Consider the following 19,433-nt stretch of genomic DNA (forward strand, 5'->3'; position numbering starts at 1 on the left):
GGGGGCGCCGCGCGTGGTGTCTCCCCGCGGAGGCCGCGCCCCTTCGCCCGGCGAGGCGGCCAGGCTGGCTTCCCGGAGGAGGGGACGCCTGGGTGGGGGCCCCGAGAGATGCAGGAGCACGGTTCCGAGCCGTGGGACGAAGGGCAGGGCACGGCCCGGGACACGCCAGTCTGGGCCAGAGCCGGACCCTGGGAGCGTCACCGGGAGGTCCCCTCAGGAACTTCTGGCTTTATATGGGAGGCAGTGCAGAGTCGTCAGGGATCCAGGCAGGGCGGGGGCAGATGCGGGCCACACGGAGGACTCCCGCTGAGTCCCGTCAGCCGGCCGGGAGGCTGGGTGCAGGCAGAAGCGTCTGGAAGCTTGCAGGGCAGGCAGCCCTGCTCCTGGCATTGCTGCCCACCTTCTCTGCCCTGCATCCCATCTTTCCCGCTCCTTCAGGCACCTGCTCCAGCCGTCGCTAGCTCTTTGCAGTGTTTGCAACTTTCCCTTCTTTGCTGGCTTCTTGCCACGAGCCCACAAAACGTGTTTACGCCCCTTAAACACAGGCTTTCGGCTTCCGCGGTCCCTCCTCCCTCTGGTGGCCATGCCTCTGGCTCACTTGGCGTCCCCCCCCTGCGAGGACGGCGAAGTCCGGTCTCTCCAGGGCACCAGGCTCGGCTCCTGGCCGCCTTGGGAGTCTTCCCCGCGGCAGGCTGTCCTGCCCCTCCCCACGGTGCTCGGCAGCCACGCACTCCTTCGGATTCTCTGGCGCTCCTCCCTCCATTCCGGCAGCCACTGACCCCCTGTCATTACCCTGAACGTCTCGGGAGTCCCCTTCTTCCCCTACTGCCTCCTACCCCGGGCCCCCCGGGCCCCTAGCTCCCGCAGGCAGCGCCCCCTGCCGTGCCTGCCGTCTCCAGGGTGCCGTCCTCGCGCCTCTGCACTTGTCTGGCTCCCCCACTAGATGGGGGAAGACCCCAGCCGGCAGCAGCCGCGCCGTCCTCTTCTCGCCCGTTGGCGGCGTGCTTGCAAGGCAACAGGTCTCCTTCCCGGACCGCCCGTGCCGCCCCTGGAGGGCTCCCTTCCCGGCCGTCCTCCCGACCCGGGCCCCCGACGGGAGCCTCTTCCCAGAAGCCGCAGCCGGAGCCCCGGCGGCTTCTCGTGGGGACAGCCTTTCCCGAGGCTGCCGACTCCAGGGCGGGAAAGGCTCCGGGGCGCGCGCCGAGCCCGGGGGAGGAGCAGCGTTGCTCCCTCTTGCCTGCCGCTGGACGGCGGCTCCCGGGCCGGCTCGGCCCGCGAGAAAGGCGCCATGCACACAGGTTGAATTTCAACCCGCTGTTCTAAGATTCAAGGCCAGGACATTCGAGTGCACCTTCTAGCAGCTGTGTCCACACTTGAATGTGAAGCCGGGCCGTGAGCCGTCCGTCCCTCCAGCCCGGCAACAGCCTGCTGTGGATAGCTGTGGTTGGGCAGGCAGCTCCTGAACGCGGGGTTTGCAAAAGGTCTGCAAACCCCGCAGTGACGACAGCGCCCCCTTTGGGCTGGGGGCCTGGTCAGCAGAGGCCTTGGGAGGAGGGTCTCGGGCGGCAGGCACCGGAGGAGCCGGAGCTGGGGTGGGTGGAATGGCTGGGTGCTCCCCAAAGCACCTGGACAGAGAAGGCGCCCCTGCCAGGGCCCTCAGGAGCAGGGAAGTTGGCCTCTGGCCCCGGGGCACGGCGGGCCACCCCCGCGCCAGGCCCTTCGGAGCCTGCCACCCCAGAGCTTCCCATCACACGCAGGAGCAGTGTGCCTGGAAGGTGTCGCCTTGGAGCCCAAGGGGAGACAGCGTGTGGAGGAGGCTGGTCTTTGCTCCCCAGGCAGTCCTGACAGCGGCTGGCTGTGTTCAGGGGCAGCCGGACCGAATCCGGAGACACACCGGCATGCTGTCCTGTGAACTGTCTGATAATGAAAGCCCAGACCTTGAGTCACTTTCACAGAGAGATTTATCGAGAATGCTAACAGCACAGGATACAGTACTTCCCAACAAAAGGTGCAAACGCGTCACTTAGAAAGGCATGCTGAGTATTCTTTGCTTTCACACGTATTAAAAAACTTACAAAAATAAAATAAAACTGCGTGCTGCCCATCTTTTCAATAGTAAAAGAACCTTATGAAAAAATCACTTGATTTTACAACAAAAGACACAAACGGACATTTTTATGTAAATTTATAAGGCAAACTCTTTATATAATAAATAGGTTACAGGGATTCAGTGGGGGGGGTGTTTTTGAAACGTATACAGGTACATTCAGACAGGTTTACTGAAATGGTACAAATTTCCTTAATAAATTGCCTTTTGTTTTTAAATATATCAGTGCTTTCAGTCATTTGGCTATACACAAAGAACCTTTTTTTGAACACTACAAAAAAGCAATCAATATTTTTTGTTTTTAAAACGACCTACTTATTTTCTAAAGTAATTGTCCCAAAACACAAAAAGCAAAGGTGAATGTGATGGAGGGCTTTGGAGACATCTCTAGCCAAGTCTGTCCCGGGCTGCTCCCTGCCCCCCGCACACGGCTCTCCCACCCTCAGCCGGGGTTCAGGCTGGGGCTCCTCGGTCTAGGGCGACCAGTGTCACTGCGACTCAGGAGGGGGCAGCCACCCTGCCTGATTCTTCCCGTTACTAAACCCATGTGCAAATAGTCATGACAGTCAGCATTGTCCTCGCCTTTGGGGGGGGGTGGGCACTAAGGGAGCACACGTCTGTCCCTGTCCTGTGAGCCCAGAACAATGGTGTGGGCAACCACTTTTCTCAGAAGGATCTGGTTTTGCCAAGGAAAGGGAAGTGGGGTTTCTCATGCCCAAATTCTGCTGGGGATCAGATGACAGCGAAGAGAGTGCATCCCCTCCCCCATCATCAGATCACCCTGGATGCTGAAGAATCTAGAGGTCACATTAAGTGGTGTGGACTTTGGGACAGGGTGGGATGTGATGGGGGTGTCCCAAATGGTAATGGCCACCACCTGGCCTGTCCAGGAAGAGCCGCATCGGGTGGAGAGTGGCCATCTGCCCTGGGCGCACACACTGGACTCTCTGGCCACAGCGGAGGTCCCCAAGGAGGTGACCACCTTTCGTCTGCGCTGTGCTGCTCCAGCCTGCCTATCCTCCTCCGGCTCTGCTCACACCCCTCCCGTCTCCCTTCAAAGGGACACCGGCCTTGTCTGTCTTTAAAAGTCATCATGATGATGCTAATAGTCTCAGGGGAAAAAAAGGCAACAGAATCCACTGGGTGGAAGGAAACCACATCAGCTATTTGGTCCGTTGGCTTAGGCTTAACTTCCTTGGGTGGCTTCCGGCTGGTCCGGGCAGGGGTCATCTCTTCGGACTCCCCCTCCTTGGGAAAAAGGACAGCCCCTCTCATCTTGGTCACCATCCTCTCCCTCCAAATCCTTTTGTTTGTAAAGAAAAGGTGTCTAGAAGCATTTGTCTCTGGAACAATTACTTTAAACATGGTTACAATACAGACTTCAGTTCAAACACAGAAGAGATTTACTTAGCAAATTTCCTTTCACCCACCAAAAATTACACAAATATAAGCCTCAACACCACAGTTAAGAGGACCAGTAGAGAGAACCTCATGTTTGGAACACAAAAGGAGAAATAAAAACCAAACCAAACCCAAACAGAAAAACCCCAGAACGATGGGAGGGTGGAGGAGGAGGGGGGCGGGGGGAGAGCAAACACAGCACACGTTACAGTGTCCGGGTACACAGGAGCCCAGCGCGAGGAAAGGGCTCGGCACACATTGAGTAACAGTCCTGGTGATATTTGGTCATATATTCATCAACTACTGACTCTGGAGCGGCCGTTATTGATTGAAGCAGTGACAAATCAAACGGAAAAGGAGGCCTTGGTAGTAAGGGAAGGAGCAGGCTTCAAGTTCTGCAAGCCTTTTGCACTCCACCGTCCGGCTCCCCAGAAACACTCAAATGGGTGGGTCCAGGCGGGTGAGAGGTCACCGGGTGAGGCTAACTCGGGCGCTGATTTCAGGTGTCAGTCAGAAAGCACGTGCGTGGCCCCATGTGGACACCCACCTGATAGTGGCAAACATCAGCGGCAACGGCCTCCTCGCCTCGTCCCAGGCTGGGTGGGAAAGAACGCTGTGACCCACTGCTAATACTGAACGCAGGCTGCGGCGGGCCCCACGCTGGGCCCAGAGGCTGCCCGGGCCCAGGTCCTCGGAGGGGCCCACGGCCAGCCTGGCCACCCAAAGGCCTTCTGAGCGTTTCTCTTTTGGTTCAGGCCTCAGAAGAAGTACTGATGCAGGGAGGAAAGCTTTTGGCCCTGGTGATTATAATGCTCTCTGCTTTGGAAGAACAAGTTTCTGGGTTTTGTTTTGTTGTTGTTTTTTTGGGGGGTTTTTTTTTGGTGTTTTTTAATTACTTAAAAAACGATCAAAAAGAACTGTTACGGCTAAACTCTAGCAGATATTGCTCGTTAAGAATTACAAAAGCAAATGCAGTTACTCGTAGGATGGGGGAGAAGAGAAAGGGATGTTTCTGGAGTCTTTGCCACCTCCTAGAGGGGACCCAGTGGATTCTCGGATGTGGTTCTGGGGTCCCTGGTGCAAGCTCAACATTCAGAGATGTGACAGGCCTCCCAGTTCCCCTCCAGCCTTGGCAAAGCGGAAGCCCTGCTGGTGGGGAGGCCTGTTGAGCTGACTCTCCATATATGATCACTCTGACGGCGTCACCGGGAGGGGCGGGGGTAGGGTCAGGCCATCCCCCCGCTCCCCGCAGACCCCAGCTGCCCCACCCAGGTGTCAAAGGGGGCAAGGTGGTGCCGACTACATTCCAGACTTTGCCAGGGCAAGGAAGCGCTCTTCCACCCACCCACCGAGGTGAACGGGCCGTCACTGGCATCCTGGGACCTCTCACACAAGCACGGGAGAAACAGTGCAAAACCCGGATGCCGCCTGGAGCCTCCTTAGCTTGGCACAGGGAAGCCCTTGAAAGAAGCGAGGAAAAACCACGGATCTGCTTGGACAGGAAGTGACCAGCAGACAGATTTGTAGTTTTTTTGGTTTTTTTTTTGTTGTTTTTTTTTTTTTTTGTTTTTTATTTTCCCTTGTCCTATGCTATGGTTATCAGAAATACTGTAATTAAGCAACAGGTATAATTTTAACAGGTCTTTGTGTGTGTGTGTGTGTGTGTGTGTGTGTGTAGCCACAAGCAAAATGAGTTTATAATTGTGCAATATACAGATATATATATAAAAATTCAACTGCTCTGTGTGTCTAGTTGGTTCATTAAATAAAAGGGACAGAAAAACTAAAAGCGAAGCTAAAAAGCAAAACAAAAGCCCAGGATAGAGACCAAGCAGGCCTATGCATATAGTCTATAAGATACCGGATATAATCAGGGTCACCAGGAAGAACAGCTCTGTCACTGGACACAAACACAGGGTGAGGGACTACCAGTGGGCAGGAGCCAAACCTCTTGGCCTTTCCAGCTCATTGTCTCTTGCTGCCGAGGACCTGAGAAAAGGGAAGCCGGGAGGGGCCTGGGGAGCAAATGCAGTTTGCAGGTTTCCCGAATGCTCTCAAACTCCATGGCTCGACTTCCCTTTGGGAGGGTCTCGGTTCTGCCTGGCACCTCTCGTGCCTACTGTCCCTCTGGCCCAGGGGCTCTCGCTGGTGAGGGGCAAGGGGGACACACAGCACAGTGGGTGCCCAGGCCTCTGTCTTCACCTCTGACTGCGGAAGGGAGCATCACTTCACCTAGGCCCTGGGCCCCAGGGAGAGCAGAGTGGGGGAATGTCCTCAGGGGACAGGCCGAGGCTGAACGGGACACCTTACCCTCACCTTCCTAGTTGCTGGGCCCTAGTTAGAACTCCCTTTTCCCCGAAACATCAGTACTTGGGGAAGGCCCTGTTGAAATGAGAAAGGAGCAAGGTACAGGTGGTGCTCGGTGGCGAGGGTGTCGCAGGCCTCTGGAGTCACTGGTGACACACTGCTTCCCACACCAAGCGCTGGGCTCCTATACAGGTCTGGGGCTGGGTGGGCGGCGCCACAGAACAGGGGGCTCTCCAATGCCAGCATGGCCCCGAGCCTCAGACCCAGCAGCTTCAGGCTGGACTCCCCTCTTCTGCGGCCCCCACCACATGTCAGGCCAAGCTCCAAGTATTTTTGGATCACCAGTTTTGCAAAAGTTTGCTCTTATTCATTCAGCAACATAGAAATGTAATTTTCTGCCAAATGTTTTCTAGGTTTTCCTTGAATTGTCAAGAACAGGTTTCAGTGCTCACTTTTCCCCCCACTTTTAATATGGAACTTCAGACCCAGGGGCAGGCAGTATCCTAGCGACTTATAACAATTAGACTATGCCTTTCCTAAAGACGGATAGAGTATCTGAAAGAGAGAGACGCAAAAATGGAGACTCAACAAACCCCTCCAGAGTGGACGAGTTTACTGATGAAGAGAGCAAACGGGGCCCCTTACAGAGAAAGATCAGTAACGCGACCCGGTGGGGCTGCGGGGGCACAGGAGCAGGGCTTCTACCACAGGCTGGGCGGCGCCGCCACGCGTGCCCACCACCCCCCCAACACCACGAGCCAGGATTCAGGGACCTGGCTTGGGCAAAGGCCCGCGGGGCTCTGGACACAGCTTGCTTCCTGAGGTCTGGGCCGTCAGTCCTAGAATGTGTGTGAAGCTCCCATCAGGAAACGATTCGGCTAGAAACGAGTGCACAGAAGGCTTCTCCGAGAACTGGCCCCTGGGGCCTTCCCTGGCTCCGTCAGCCCAGAGAGCCGGGTAGGAATGCTCTGGAAAGGGGGCACGGAGTTCGGCTGCCAGGTTCTCCGGGGCCCTGCAAGACCCGGTCAGCCCCACCTGGTGAATTCGGTTCCTACCTTGTGCTCCTTCCTGCGCTTCAGCTGCTTTATTAAAAGTTACTTAAATGCAGAGGTCCTGTCAGCTAAAGAAACTCCTTCCCCTCCAAACATGGCAGTTTGTTTCGGGCTAGTACCCTCTTTCACAACCCCTGTCACAGCAGTGAAAAGCTGGGCAGAGGAGCAGGTGACAGTTGGGGCTGCTCCAGGTCCTAGTGCCATCGTTGGTAGCCTCTAGCCTGGAATGGTGCCCTTGAACATACTGTTGCCGGCACCTGCACGGGGTCTCAGGAGTAGAAGCCAGATGCTGGCTGTGGCCAGGGCCCCCGGGCCACCCCGGCTCTCACCTCCCAGGCAGTTGAGGGACTGGGGTCCTTGGGTAGTTTGGCACTGATGGATTTGGGGAACAGGGCATTTCTAGGCGTCTCCTGTGCCTTCTGATGTGGGAATACAGCAGCAGCAGAAGGGCGCGATCTCGGAGTCTGGCTGCAGCTCAGTGCCAAGGGCAGCGATCTCACGGGCTAGGGCAGGCCCAGCAATGTGCAGGGCAGGGTGGAGCTGGGCTGGGCACTGTGGGAGGAGCTCGAGGGCCTATGGCATTCTGCTGGGAGAGGAGGTAGTAACTAACAACTAGAATGAGGGTTGGGGTGACTGAAAGGGACTCTGTGACCTAGCCCCACAAACAGGTGTCTGAAAGCTGTTGGTTAGTTTCTCTACTCTTCACACAGTCCCTAAAAGATGTCCCCAATCTTCAGGGTGGCCAAGTACACACAAAATCGAGGTCACACCCCCAAACTGGGCTGGACACAGCTGGTGAGAATTCCATGGCCTGGGTTTCCCTCCAGCCTCCTGCCAACCAGGACAGGACAGGGCTGGCAAGGGGGCTGCAGGGCCCCTGCCTCTCAGGGCGACAAACCACGGAGGCGGCTGCCAGATGGTGACTGACTCGTGGTGCCTTTCTTAGGCGCAGAAGAGGGGATGTGGAGGCAATGGGAGAAGGAGAGAAAACCCTGCGAAGCCTCAGATGCGGCCTGCGGCTTTGGAACCGGACGGAGAAGCAGCTGGTGAGTGAGGGGCTGCAGGTTGGGCCGGGCTGAAGGAAAATGACACTCGAAATGCTGTGCCCTCAACCACCAGTGCCCAGTCAGCCCCTGGACGGTCCCAGGTGAACAGGGGTGTGTGGCAGGCCCTGCACTCATCTCCCCAGGACCAGATGGTACCGAGCTGATGGGGAGGCTGGCCCTTGACACTGGTTCCGGGAGTCACATCCCACTGGACTAAGTGTAATGCATAAAAACCCAACCGACCAGAACGGATGGCATCCCCATGGCAAACTGGTCGGATGCTGGACTCGCGTGGATAGGCATCCTTCGTGGGTGCCGCGCGTGCGAGGCTACTTCAGGGTCAGGAGCCTTTTGTCCTGGAAGGAAGAGGGGTCCTGAAGGACTCGCCTCCTCCTCCGACCCCCCTTCTCTTCCTGGGGAAGAGTCAGAAGGCAAGCCCGGAGGGTCGACAGCAGAGTGGGTCTGGTTGTGGGACTTGCTTTTGCAGCATAGGGAAATGGGTACAAAAACGCTACAAAGGCCAACTATGATTCTGGGAACAGAATGGGGGGCAAACTCCCTTGCTTCTAACCATTCCCGAAGAGACAAACGTGATTTTTTTCTTAAGCTACTGATTGGAACGGTCAACTATGGTTCCTGATCACTAAGGACTGGCAAGGAAGTGCTAGATGGTTTTTAGGATGTTTCACTCCTTCATGGTTACACCGCAGTAAGGAAGCCAGGGGACAGTAACTGAAATACACAAGACAACACGCACTTGACAGTTCATGGCAGCAGCTCGCATGGGACGTGCTTGTGGGTGTTTCTGGAAGCATAAGACTGCTGTCTCATTTGCTACTTTGATAAGGTACTTCTCAGTTGGACAGATTTAGATATAAGAGACATCTCTGTAAACACAGAAAAGGATATACCAATATGATGAAGATATGCAGCTAGATAAGGACTTCCTGAACAGAGAATGAGGGGATGGGGTCCTAAATGGAGACTGATCAAGAACGCCCACGGCCAGGCCAAGCCTCCAAGCCCCCGCAGCGCAGCCCCCGGGCAGAGGCGGGGCCGCGGAGCGCACTGGCCCCGCCCAGTCTCCGGCAAGCCAAAGCCACGGCTTTTGCACCAGGAGAGAGCTCCTGGTTAATTCAGAGAAAGAGCAGAGGGGCCAGGGACCTAGGTGCTGGCCCGGCCCAGGCCTGGGGCACCTACATTCCTTCCCACCTGCTGCCTGGTGCACTGCACTGTGCTAGCTGGGCCTGGCAGAGGCCAAGGTCGGGCCTGGGTTACTCAATGACTCTGGCAGGCCAAGGGGGCCTGTGTGCTATCCTCAGCTCCCAAATCCAAATCGGCCCCACCTGTCCTGCCCGTTTCTCTCAAGTAGAAGGTTCAGAAGGCCCAGAACCCAGGGGGTCTGACCAGGGAAGGGAGCTCCCTAAGAGAGTAAGATCGTGCTGCCCTGTTGCTCTGCAGAGAAACCAAGGTGCAGAGCCCGGGGCTCCTTCACAGCTCAGAACGCGGTGCGGAATGGGATGGGGCTGGCAGTGGGAAGGCCAAGGGCAGGGTGAGATGTGTGGCCCTGAGCCGACCAGCATCAGCTCAAGTTAAGTTGGGAACTGTGGGTGCCTGGCGCAGAAGGGATGAATGAGGAGGGAAGAAATGAAAGGGTGAATGAAAGAAGGCAGAAATGGAAGGACAGAAATGAAGCCAATCAGGAAGTCCTTATAAAATTGCAGCAAACACTTAGAGTTTCGGAGCTTCGTGGGAACCCTATGTGCTGAGCCCACTTTAAAACAAGCGCAGGTATATACAGATCCAGGTGGTTCTAAACACCATCACGTCTGGTGGCTTGAGGGACAAAGTGTCACCAATCTAAGCCAGTTTGCTCTCAGAGCATGTTTGTTTTGAAGTGGGAACATGAAGACTCAATAGTGCAAATAGTTCTAAGCTGTCCCTAAAGGAGTAGAATTGGAAAGTTTTGGAAGAACATTTTCCCCTCCTTTCTCCTGGCCCCCCAGCCTGTCCACTAGGCCTCAAAGTATCAGCCACAGACTAGGAATTCCATCGGCCCCACTGCTCTCTGTCCCCCAGGGGAGCCGGGGCCAGCCTGCCTGCGCCTCGCCCTGCTGCTTCCACGGCCCCTGTCTAGCGCCACCCACTGGAGAGCGGCCCTGGGCCGTCCTCTTCTCCGGCTCAGGCCAGTCTACACCCAGCAGCTCAAGGACGGACCCCCTCCTAGCCACGCCAGAACTGGAGCCAACAGGTGCTTACTTTCTGGTCCCATGAAATGTCCTAGTCGGTTTTGGATTGGGGCTGGCATGGGGCCAGATTTGTGCCACCATGGGTGAGTTCACACAGGCTGTAGCCACTGGCCATCTCCGTCTTTTTCTCTAAAGAGTCCAACTTTCTCTCCTGCCTCACACCTCCTTGTCCCAACGTGGCTGGGGGAGCTGGGGGGTCGGGGTGGGCAGGGGAGGGGGAGAGGAGAGGGCAGACCGGGGCACCAACGGCACCGCAAACGGGCGTGTCCTCTTAAGCACTCTCTGTCCCTAATGACCACACAGGGGGGAGGTCTGGGTGGGAGGGGAGGTGCAGGCACACCCTAAGAAGCCTGGTCAACAGCTTGTCTGGTCAGTAGTATCTGCAGCAAGCCTTGTTGAAGGAGCCTAGTTTAGAAAAGTGCAAAGCTACTTCTGGCCCTGGTTAGGTCTTCAACCTGACTGTGCTTGTCGGTAAGAAAAACATCCCAATGCTCCAACTACTCCCACCCTGAAGCCACGAAACTCTAAGTTTACTGAAAGAAAAAAAAATATTTTTTATTTCAGTTAATCGGGAAGCTTTGTCAGAGCCCTACCCATAAGGAGAAGAGACAACAGCTGCCTTTATTCTTGTTGGTTTGCTTTGCAATCCGCTCTGTGTAAAGTCAGCTAACTCTCTCGGTCACGGGCGTCCGGCTGTCCACAGGCTCCTCTCTGTTTGGCCTCGGCATGGAGGACGAGACAATGTCTTTGCGCTCTCCCTCCCCTCGGTGTTTGTACTTTTCTGCAGCCGTGGCAGCGGTCGCAACCGCGGGCTGAGTCTTAGCTGGCTCCTTGGGGCAGCCGTCGCTCTCCAGCGAGCCTCCTCTCGGCATCTTCTCCTCCTTGCAGACGCCGCTGCTCAAGTCCTGGGGCTCAGGGGGGCTGGCGGGGTCCTCGGAGCTCTGGGGCTCAGGCGGGGGTGGGGGCGGGGGCGGGAGCAGCGGCGCAGGCGCCTTCGGGGGCTCCGAGTGGTGGTGGTGGTGGTGGTGCTCCTTCTTGGGGGGTGACGAGGCGCTGCCGCCGCGCCCCTTGGGGCTGCCCTCCTTGCTTTTCCGCCCGGGGCTCTTGCAGGTCTTCAGTCCCTTTCCGCTCTTCTCGCCGAGGGAGGACACGAGCAGGGGCTTCACCACCTCCTTCACCTCGATGCTGACGGCCTCCCGGGTCTTGCGCTTCTTGATGGGGAGCACGGTCTCCTGCACGGACCGGATGGAAGACTCCTTCACCGCTTTCTTCTTGGCCTCGGCGGCGGCGGCCGCCACCACACTGCCTGGCTTTCGGCCCCGCTTCTTGGGGATGGCCTGGGGGTCGGCCTCGGCTTTTCGCTTCCTGCCTGGCCGTTTGATAACCATGACCGGGGCTGACGTGGTGGCCCCGCCCCCTTCGGCCTTGCCCCCAGCTGAAGGTTGAAAAGGCATCTTGACAAGCAGCTTCCCGGGACTTTTCTCCAGGACCCTTTTCACCTGCACACCCTCTGACGTTGCCGCCTTGGGTCTCGCGCTGCCACTGCCCTTGGGGCGTCCCCGGCCTCTGCCAGTCCCTGGAGCTTTGGGAGATTTGGGCTTCTTAGGTGGTTTCTGCTCTCGCCGGGAGGGGCTCCCTCTCCCAGTTACCGTGAAGTCAAAATCATTAGGGTCCAGGGAGGTGTCGCCTACCTTTTCGAAGTACGCAATCAACTCCACTTTAGAGCGAAAGGCTTTTCCCTGGGGACTGTGGGAACAAATGGAGAGACACAGAGAATGATTAGAAGCTTCCCCAGTAATGTCAAATATGGGGCAGAGCAGGAGGTGGTGAACTCTCCGGCAGGACGCTCTGCAGCTAGGACCCGCCTGATGGCACTACTGAGCGAGAGTCCCCTCACATTAGAGAAAAGCCACAACAGGCTAAAGCAGAGGGGCGCGGCCACAGTCACACATGATGCGGGTGGGTGGCCGGGTGGTGGCGGCGGGACACCATCAGGGCGCACCCCAATGACAGAACAGCTCGGTGCAGGCTGCTCTCTAGCTCTTGCCTGGATGCACCTGAGGGTCTGTCTGCCACCAAGGCCCCTCCTCTGGCCCCCAAAGGGGCCTGCCCTACGGGGCCCTCTTCAGACACTGGGCTGGGCCCGTTCTGCCCAGGTGCAGTCGGTAAGGAGAGTGCTCCCCTGTCTGAACCCGGGCGTGCTGGGATCAGTTTCCTCATCTGTCAGTGAGATAATGCTTTGCTCACCCTTCTCAGAGTGCTGGGATCAAATGAGCTTGTCTGCAAATGTCCTTCAAAGACTGTGGACCTTTTTTGGATCGACTAAGGGCCAGAACTGAAATGCACGACTTATTCAGTCTTCCTCTGAAGCTCTGGCTTGGAATTACTGTCTCAACAGAAAATGCCCAACGATGAGTCCAACTCTGGGCACATGCACAAAGGACAGCTGGAAAGGCACATGGTGCTCATTTGTCTCTCTCCCTGGAGGCCCGTCAGAGAGCCCACCTTTCCCAGTGTGGTCCGCAGAGCAGACCAAGCCCCCTGAACTCAGACCCTCAACTGGGGCCCTGCGCAGGCCCTACTGCTAGGTCAGCTCCAGACAAGACCGCACAGGCTGCTGGGGTAGAGTCATGCCCTACTACTTTGTGTGCGTCTCTCACGCCAGTGATCTCTAGACACAGTCATTCCACACCTACCTGGTTGGGCCTGCAAGTGGCATCCATTAGGGACATGCCCCCAGACCCACAACAGGCTTATGCGCACATATTTTTCTGATCGACAAGCAAAAAAGAGCTACCGCTCTAAGGGGTCCCCGTTAGCTTCTTAGCACCTACCCCCGACCTCCTGCCGACCCAGCCTTCCCTGCTCTGCAGACACGGGAGCCACCCTTACTTACTTGATCAAATACACATCATACTTCCCAGCGGAGCGGCCAGACTTCCTTTGCTTAAGCTTTCGGGTCCAACCTTCTGGCAGAGTGGGGTCGTCATACATGGGTCCCCGGTCACGAATGATGGAGCGCCGCTGTTTGGGGGAGGCAGAAGCTTCCGGGACGGCTGGGGCCGTGCCTGCCCCTTCTGAGGTCTCCGCTTTGCCTGCCTCTGCTGGCTCAGCAGAGTGGTGGGCCGGTGACTGCAGGGGCTCATGCTTGCCCTCTTTGTCTTCTTTCTTATCTTTCTTCACCTTTTTAAACTTCAGGGGTTTGTCCTTGAGGCCCTGGAGATCCTGGTCTTCTGACTTTTCTTCCCTGAAGTGTTAAATAAGTGTGTAAGTATCAGAGGGAACACACACCAGTTTGTAGAGAAAGTGAGCAGTGGCAGGCTTGGAGCACCCCCGCCCGGGTAGGGCTCTGAGAGACTGGGCTGGCCGGCCGCCGCTCGCTCAGACCTCGATGCCTCTCCCCTTCACAGATTTCCTTAGGGGCTTTGGGCTTTGCCCCACCTGCCTGTGACCACTCTGCGTCCTCCTGCCCCCAAGTCTCACCCCTAGCACGCAGGACAGTGAACAGCCTATGCAGGTGGCATTTTTTTGGATAGAAACACCATGTGGCTTCTTAGTACAGTGCCTTGGAAGAGGCCACTTTACAAGCTGTGCCCAAAAGCTTCTGGGCTTGCGCTGACCAGAGGCCCCTGGCTGCTGGAGGGGGAGCTGCCCACCCCCAAAATGTGGGCCAGGCTCCTCTTCATGAAGGCTGGGCTTGGGTGTTACTATGGCTTCTGTATTTTAGGTTTTCTCCAATGTGTGCTTGATCAAAAGCTGTTGTGGGGCACAGGACGACTCACTGATGGCAACACAGCCTAGCACTACCCCCTGGGGAGGCGGTGCACAGCACGGTGCTGTGGACAGAACACTTGGGTTTGGAGCCAGCCAACCTGAGCTCAAATCCTGACTTTGCAATTTCTAAACATGGACCTGAGCAAGTGACCTCAACATCCTGTGCCTCAGTTTCCTCCTCTGGACAATAGGTGCCAACACCCCAGAGGGAGAGAAGTCACAAAGGCACTATAATAAAAAGTGGTCAACTCAGGCAATCAGAAACCACTGCCGGGTTCTGGGGTGAAAGAAAAGAGAAGCCATCCTGGGTCCGGGAACCCTTTATCAGCAGACATTGCCTCACAACACATGACCACCTCAGCCTCGACCAACCACCGCCGGAAGGGAGAGCGAAGACAGGCGCAGCAGAGCACCGTCCCCGCTCCAGGGCAGGCGCCTCTCCACTTTTTCACTCCAACAGAGCAGCTCCTCCACTATACTGGGGCTCGACCTGGCAGGGGCCCTTCTTTGTGCGTGTGGAATCGGAGCCTGGCCGCAATGTTCTCGGGCAGGGCTCCGAGGGCAGGAACGGGACCTGGGTCGGGGAGACCTGGGAGGAACTGTGGGCTCGGAATCAGCTGTCTGCCGGTCTCTCTGCCATTCGTTCTAGGAAAAAATTAAGACTATTGCTGTCCTCAGTATCTCAGCCCCAGAGCTACTCCGTGGCACATGGCTTGTGTCAGCACTGGTCACTGCCTCACAGCCAGTCTACCCCAAGCCACACCCCCCTTGTTCACACTGGGGAGACTCCAGTGAAGGCACTGTGGCGTGCACTCCAAATGATGTGGGTAAGTTGTCAAAGGCACGTTAGCATCAGGACGCGGCACGTTTTTTTGAACAGCTCAGTTCAGGGGTGGGGAGACAGGCTCACCACTGAGTTCCTCCCCCTCTTGGCTCTTCCTCTAGTGGTTCAGGGCTCCCAGCCAGGCTCTCACGGTCACCCTCATTCAGCCCAAGGCCCGTAGGAGACCTGCTTGCTGAGAAGTGAGGTCCCTAGCCTGCTGCAGCACAGAGCTTAGTTTTCCATTTTCACGGGCTTAGCTTCTCTGAGGGACGTGAGCAAGAACCCTGGGAAGCTGGGTGTGGCCCGCAGCCCGCCATCGCAGAGGGGAGGAGGGGAGCTTGCCAGCAGCAGAGTGGCGGATGGACTGGGATGGTCACCGCGCACAGTCTAAGGGGCACCGCTGAAGGCCTGGAGTCAGAGGCCAGCACTGCACCCGTGGGAAAGGTCTGGCTTCTTCAGGATGCTCCCGTATATGCCCCAAATAGTTTAACCACCAGGAGGTCAAGTACAAACCACATGTCCCAGGAATGCCTCTTAGATACAATCAAGGGTGTCTATGCCATCAATGGCAATCCCTTCTAGAACTCTACCCTAAAGAGACACTCCAAGAAACAAACAATAGGTGTAGGATGTTATTTGTAATGGCATTGTTTTTTCTGGCCCGAAACTGCAGACACCTTGAGAGAGCTGCCTGCAAGGACCCGAGGAATGGACAACACGAAGCCCACAGAGCGGGCGGAAGGAGCGCTTCCCAGTCCCGGGGTGGGTGGGCGTGAGGGAGGTGGAGGCATAAGGGTAAGACCTCTCTGAGCCATACAGGAGCTTACATAACCAAAATGAGAATGAAAATAAAAGGTGACAAAATCCTGCTATATTGAATACAAACTCAAACAAATGAATTTAACTGTGTATCAAACTGACAACATACCACAGAGAAAAGATTTATTTCAAGTTTCTGTGACCACAGTGCTCTGCACATCCTTGGTAGGACATATCTAAGACCCAATGTGACACCCCAGGGGCAGGGAACGCACCCGATGTCCATGGAAGGAACCAGGCTGGCCCCCAGGAGAAGCAGGTGGTTGTGGTTCTGAGGTGGCCTGTGGGGGTGGAGAGGCAGGGGGGTGCTTAGGAGGAGAAGGGGGAAGGCAAAGGACACAGGGGCTGGCTGGAAGGGCTCCTTGCACTAGATGATGCTGTGACAAGGGAAGTATCTGAAAGAACAAACTGACTAGAACACAACGAGGGGCAAGAGAGAGAAAAGCCTACAGGGGGCAAGGGGGCAAGTCATATGATTGTGTTGCCGAAGAAGTCTCTGGGCAGCAGAGAGGCCTCAAGAGACAAGTGGAGGGCTTTGTCAGTTGCTCCTGGGGGACCTCGGGCGGGGGATGGGATGAGGGCTCTTCTCTTCAAAGGCTCATCAGTCTACTTCTGTGCCAGAGCAGACTGCAGAGAATCCAGAGAGGAAAGCTGGGAGCCCCTGTGAGAAGCCTGCATCTTTCTTTTCATGTTTGCTTATTTTTTAGAGACAGAGCGTGAGCAGGGTAGGGACAGAGAGAGCGGGAAACAGAATCCGAAGCAGGTTCTGGGCTCCGAGCTGTCAGCAGAGCCTGACCTGGGGCTCGAACCCATGAACTGAGTGATCGTGACCTAAGCTGAAGTCGGATGCTCAACTGACTGGGCCACCCAGGCGCCCCAAGAAGCCTGCCTCTTGCAGTGTCTTTTTATGGCCCAGGGTGCAGCTAGCAGAGGATCTGGGATGTGATCAGGAGGTGCAGCGACAGCGCCGACAGGCTGGTGTAGGTGAGGGGAGGGGATGAATTAAGGACCATGGCCAATGCCTAGAAGGATGGTAGTGCCACTGACTGAGGACAGGGAATCCTGGGCCAGGATTGGGGGTGCTTATAGCCACCTTGACGGTTGGAGGTTCAAGAAGAGAAAAACATAGCTCTTTGGTACTAGTCACAGAGGGGAGACCCAGCTGTCCCCAAATTCTGACTTGGGCCTAAGAGGACTGTTTGGGTTTTTAAAAAAAGCCTTTTATTGCGATAAAACACTTATAAAATTTACCTTTTATCCTATGTAAGTGCATAATAAATACACTTTTTTTTAAAAGTAGGCTTCACACCCAGGTCCGATGGGGGGCTTGAACTCAGGACCCTGAGATCAAGACCTGAGTAGAGATCACGAGTTGGACGCTTAAGTGACTGAGCCCCCCCCAGGCGCCCCATAAATAAATTTTCAATAGCAACCAAAGATGAGGAATGAAATGGCCTTTAACTCTGTCTGTAATATTTTAGTTCTTTTATTTTTGAAAAATGTTTATTTTTGAAAGAGAGAGAGAAAGGATGCACCTACATGCAGGGGAGGGGCAGAGAGAGAGAGGGAGACAGAGGATCTGAAGTAGGATCTTTGCCAGCAGCAGAGAACCCGAAGCAGGGGCTCGAACTCAGAAACCGTGAGATTATGACCTGAGCCGAACTCAGACACTTAATCAACTGTGCTACCCCAGTGCCCCTATTTTAGTTCTTTTAAATTAAAATTATGTGAAGCAGCTATGACAATATGGCGATTTTCAATTCTGTGTGGTGAGGTGCACGCAGGTGTTGGTTACCTTACAAAAACAAATGACAAAAGCCCACAAAGCAGCCTGGAAGCCATTCCACTGGGCGTGGACCAGAGGAAAAAATGCAGAACACGTAATCCACCTGCTCAGTCACTCCTACGGTGTCCCAACTCCCAAAGGCCTCCCTACCAGGGGTCTAAAGGGTTTGTTGAAACACACACTTCTGCAGCGTCCCTTGAATCAGACCACAGATATATGCACGCACACACACAATCTTGAGGTAAGTATGAGAACTGAGCGAGCACCTAGTTCTCAAGTTCATATATTCTAGACTTGCGAGTATCCTCAGAAAAGCCACCCATCCAACTCTTCAGTGTTACAGATGCAAAGGAAATCCAACCGCACAAGAGAACTCTGAGGTCGCACTGAACTGACGTGTTCATCAACCGCCCCTGCCCTGAGCTGGGACGTAAGGGCAGAACAAACATCGTTCTCTGGTCTTCAAGAGCCCTCAGTTCAGTCAGGGGGACAAAGAAGTAACAAAAACCCAGTGCCAGCCTTCCCTGTCCCAGGCACAGGGGAAGCCCAGAGATGGGCATTCCCCGGAGGAGGAATGGCTGAGCTGGCTTTTGGGGCCGACGGAACTCCACCAGCTGGCAAGGGGGGCTAGGGACAGGCCAGTGAGAGCAGCCAGTGATCTCAACAGCCCCATCCGTAAGAGGAGGTGCGACCAATGACACCTATCCTGTGTAACCAGTGGCTATGGACTGGCTCCTCTCCCATATTCTTCTGGGCTCAGTTAAGATGACACTTCTGAGAAGCCTTCCCTGCTCCTGCCCCCTCCCCCGAAATCCCATGACCAAGAACACCCTATGCACCCAGCGTACTTGGAATATGCCACTATGTAGGTCAACCCCGCCACCCCCGCCCCATGACCCATGATGGTGTGTGCCTTCTTTATTTAAAAAATTTTTTTTCCTGTTTTTTATTTTTGAGAGACAGAGAGAGACGGTGTGAGCAGGGGAGGGTCAGAGAGAGAGGCAGACACAGAATCTGAAGGCAGGATCCAGGTTCTGAGCTGTCAGCACAGAGCCCGACGCAGGGCTCGAACCCACAAACCGTGAGATCATGACCTGAGCCGAAGTGGGACGTTCAACCACCCAGGCGCCCCAGTGTGTGCCTTCTTAACTGTCACCTCTCCACTTGACACACAGGGCCAGCACAGGAGTGCCAACCGACACTTACAACCCAGAGGCTGTACTACCTATGCTTCTTTTGGTGGCTGTATCCCTTTGAGCCAGCAGGTCTGAAGAGCACGGGCTAGCTTAGCACCCAAAGCAGGCACACTCTGAGTAAGTGAATAAAGGATGAGTTTGGGTGCTACTGTAGCCTGCTGAGTGCTGGTGGGTTTGGGCTGCCGGGAGGGCCTGGGAGCACAGGCAGCGACAGTCTATGGTGACAGCGGTATGGAGGATGGCTACACGGGGACGCTGGGCCCTAAGCTTCCAAGGATCAGCATCAGGTCTGCAGGTGTCCTCCTGTGCGAACTACGAAAAATGCTGGACCAAACATCTTCCAGGAGGTACCAGGGAAGACACTTTTAAAAAAGTCTGACCTGTACTCGCAAGCTGGTAAAAAAGCAAGGAATGCACAGTTGAGAGTAAGGGAAGGAAGGGAGGGGATCCTGTTGTATGGAGAAAACTGGCAGGCGCCCCCTTAACAAGCGATCAAGCGGAGCGCTGCTGACCACGGCAGGAGCCGTGCATGAGCACCGCCAGCCCTGCCCGGTCCTGCAAGAAGGGCCGAGTGAGCTCAGCAGGAAACAACCGGAAGAGTCCAAAGGGAGGGGCGCTCCGTCCAACTGTGGCCCCGGACTCTTCAGAAGTGTCTGTGGCACAGAACACAAAGCTCATGAGCCACTGCCGGTTCCAGGGGATGGGGCCGGCTCCGGGTTCCAGGGCCCTGACGGGGCTGTGCCAGGGCGTGTGGGGAACGGGACGGGGACACACCTGGAACCGACGGGGCAGCACGGCTGGAGAGAGGTGTGCGGATGACATCCACGTCACCGGAAGCTGTGCTAGTTGACAGCAATGTCCTGAAGCAGCTTT

The 19,433-nt window shown here is 55.9% G+C and overlaps 1 protein-coding gene across 1 annotated transcript in view; it reads right to left on the bottom strand.

Annotated features, from left to right (window-relative positions):
• Nucleotides 1-1,943: 1,943 nt before the first annotated feature.
• The window catches only part of MECP2 (methyl-CpG binding protein 2), a 61,623-nt gene continuing 44,133 nt past the window's right edge, over nucleotides 1,944-19,433 (bottom strand). Inside the window, exons 2-3 of the mRNA XM_029931070.1 lie at nucleotides 13,059-13,409; nucleotides 1,944-11,908 (exon numbers count right to left, since the gene is read on the bottom strand). Coding sequence (XP_029786930.1) covers nucleotides 10,825-11,908; nucleotides 13,059-13,409 — 1,435 coding nt within the window. The 3' untranslated portion in view covers nucleotides 1,944-10,824. The remainder of the gene's footprint in view (nucleotides 11,909-13,058; nucleotides 13,410-19,433) is intronic.

This window comes from Suricata suricatta, chromosome X, assembly GCF_006229205.1.
Source record: "Suricata suricatta isolate VVHF042 chromosome X, meerkat_22Aug2017_6uvM2_HiC, whole genome shotgun sequence".
In the NCBI taxonomy this organism is placed as follows: Eukaryota; Metazoa; Chordata; class Mammalia; order Carnivora; family Herpestidae; genus Suricata; species Suricata suricatta.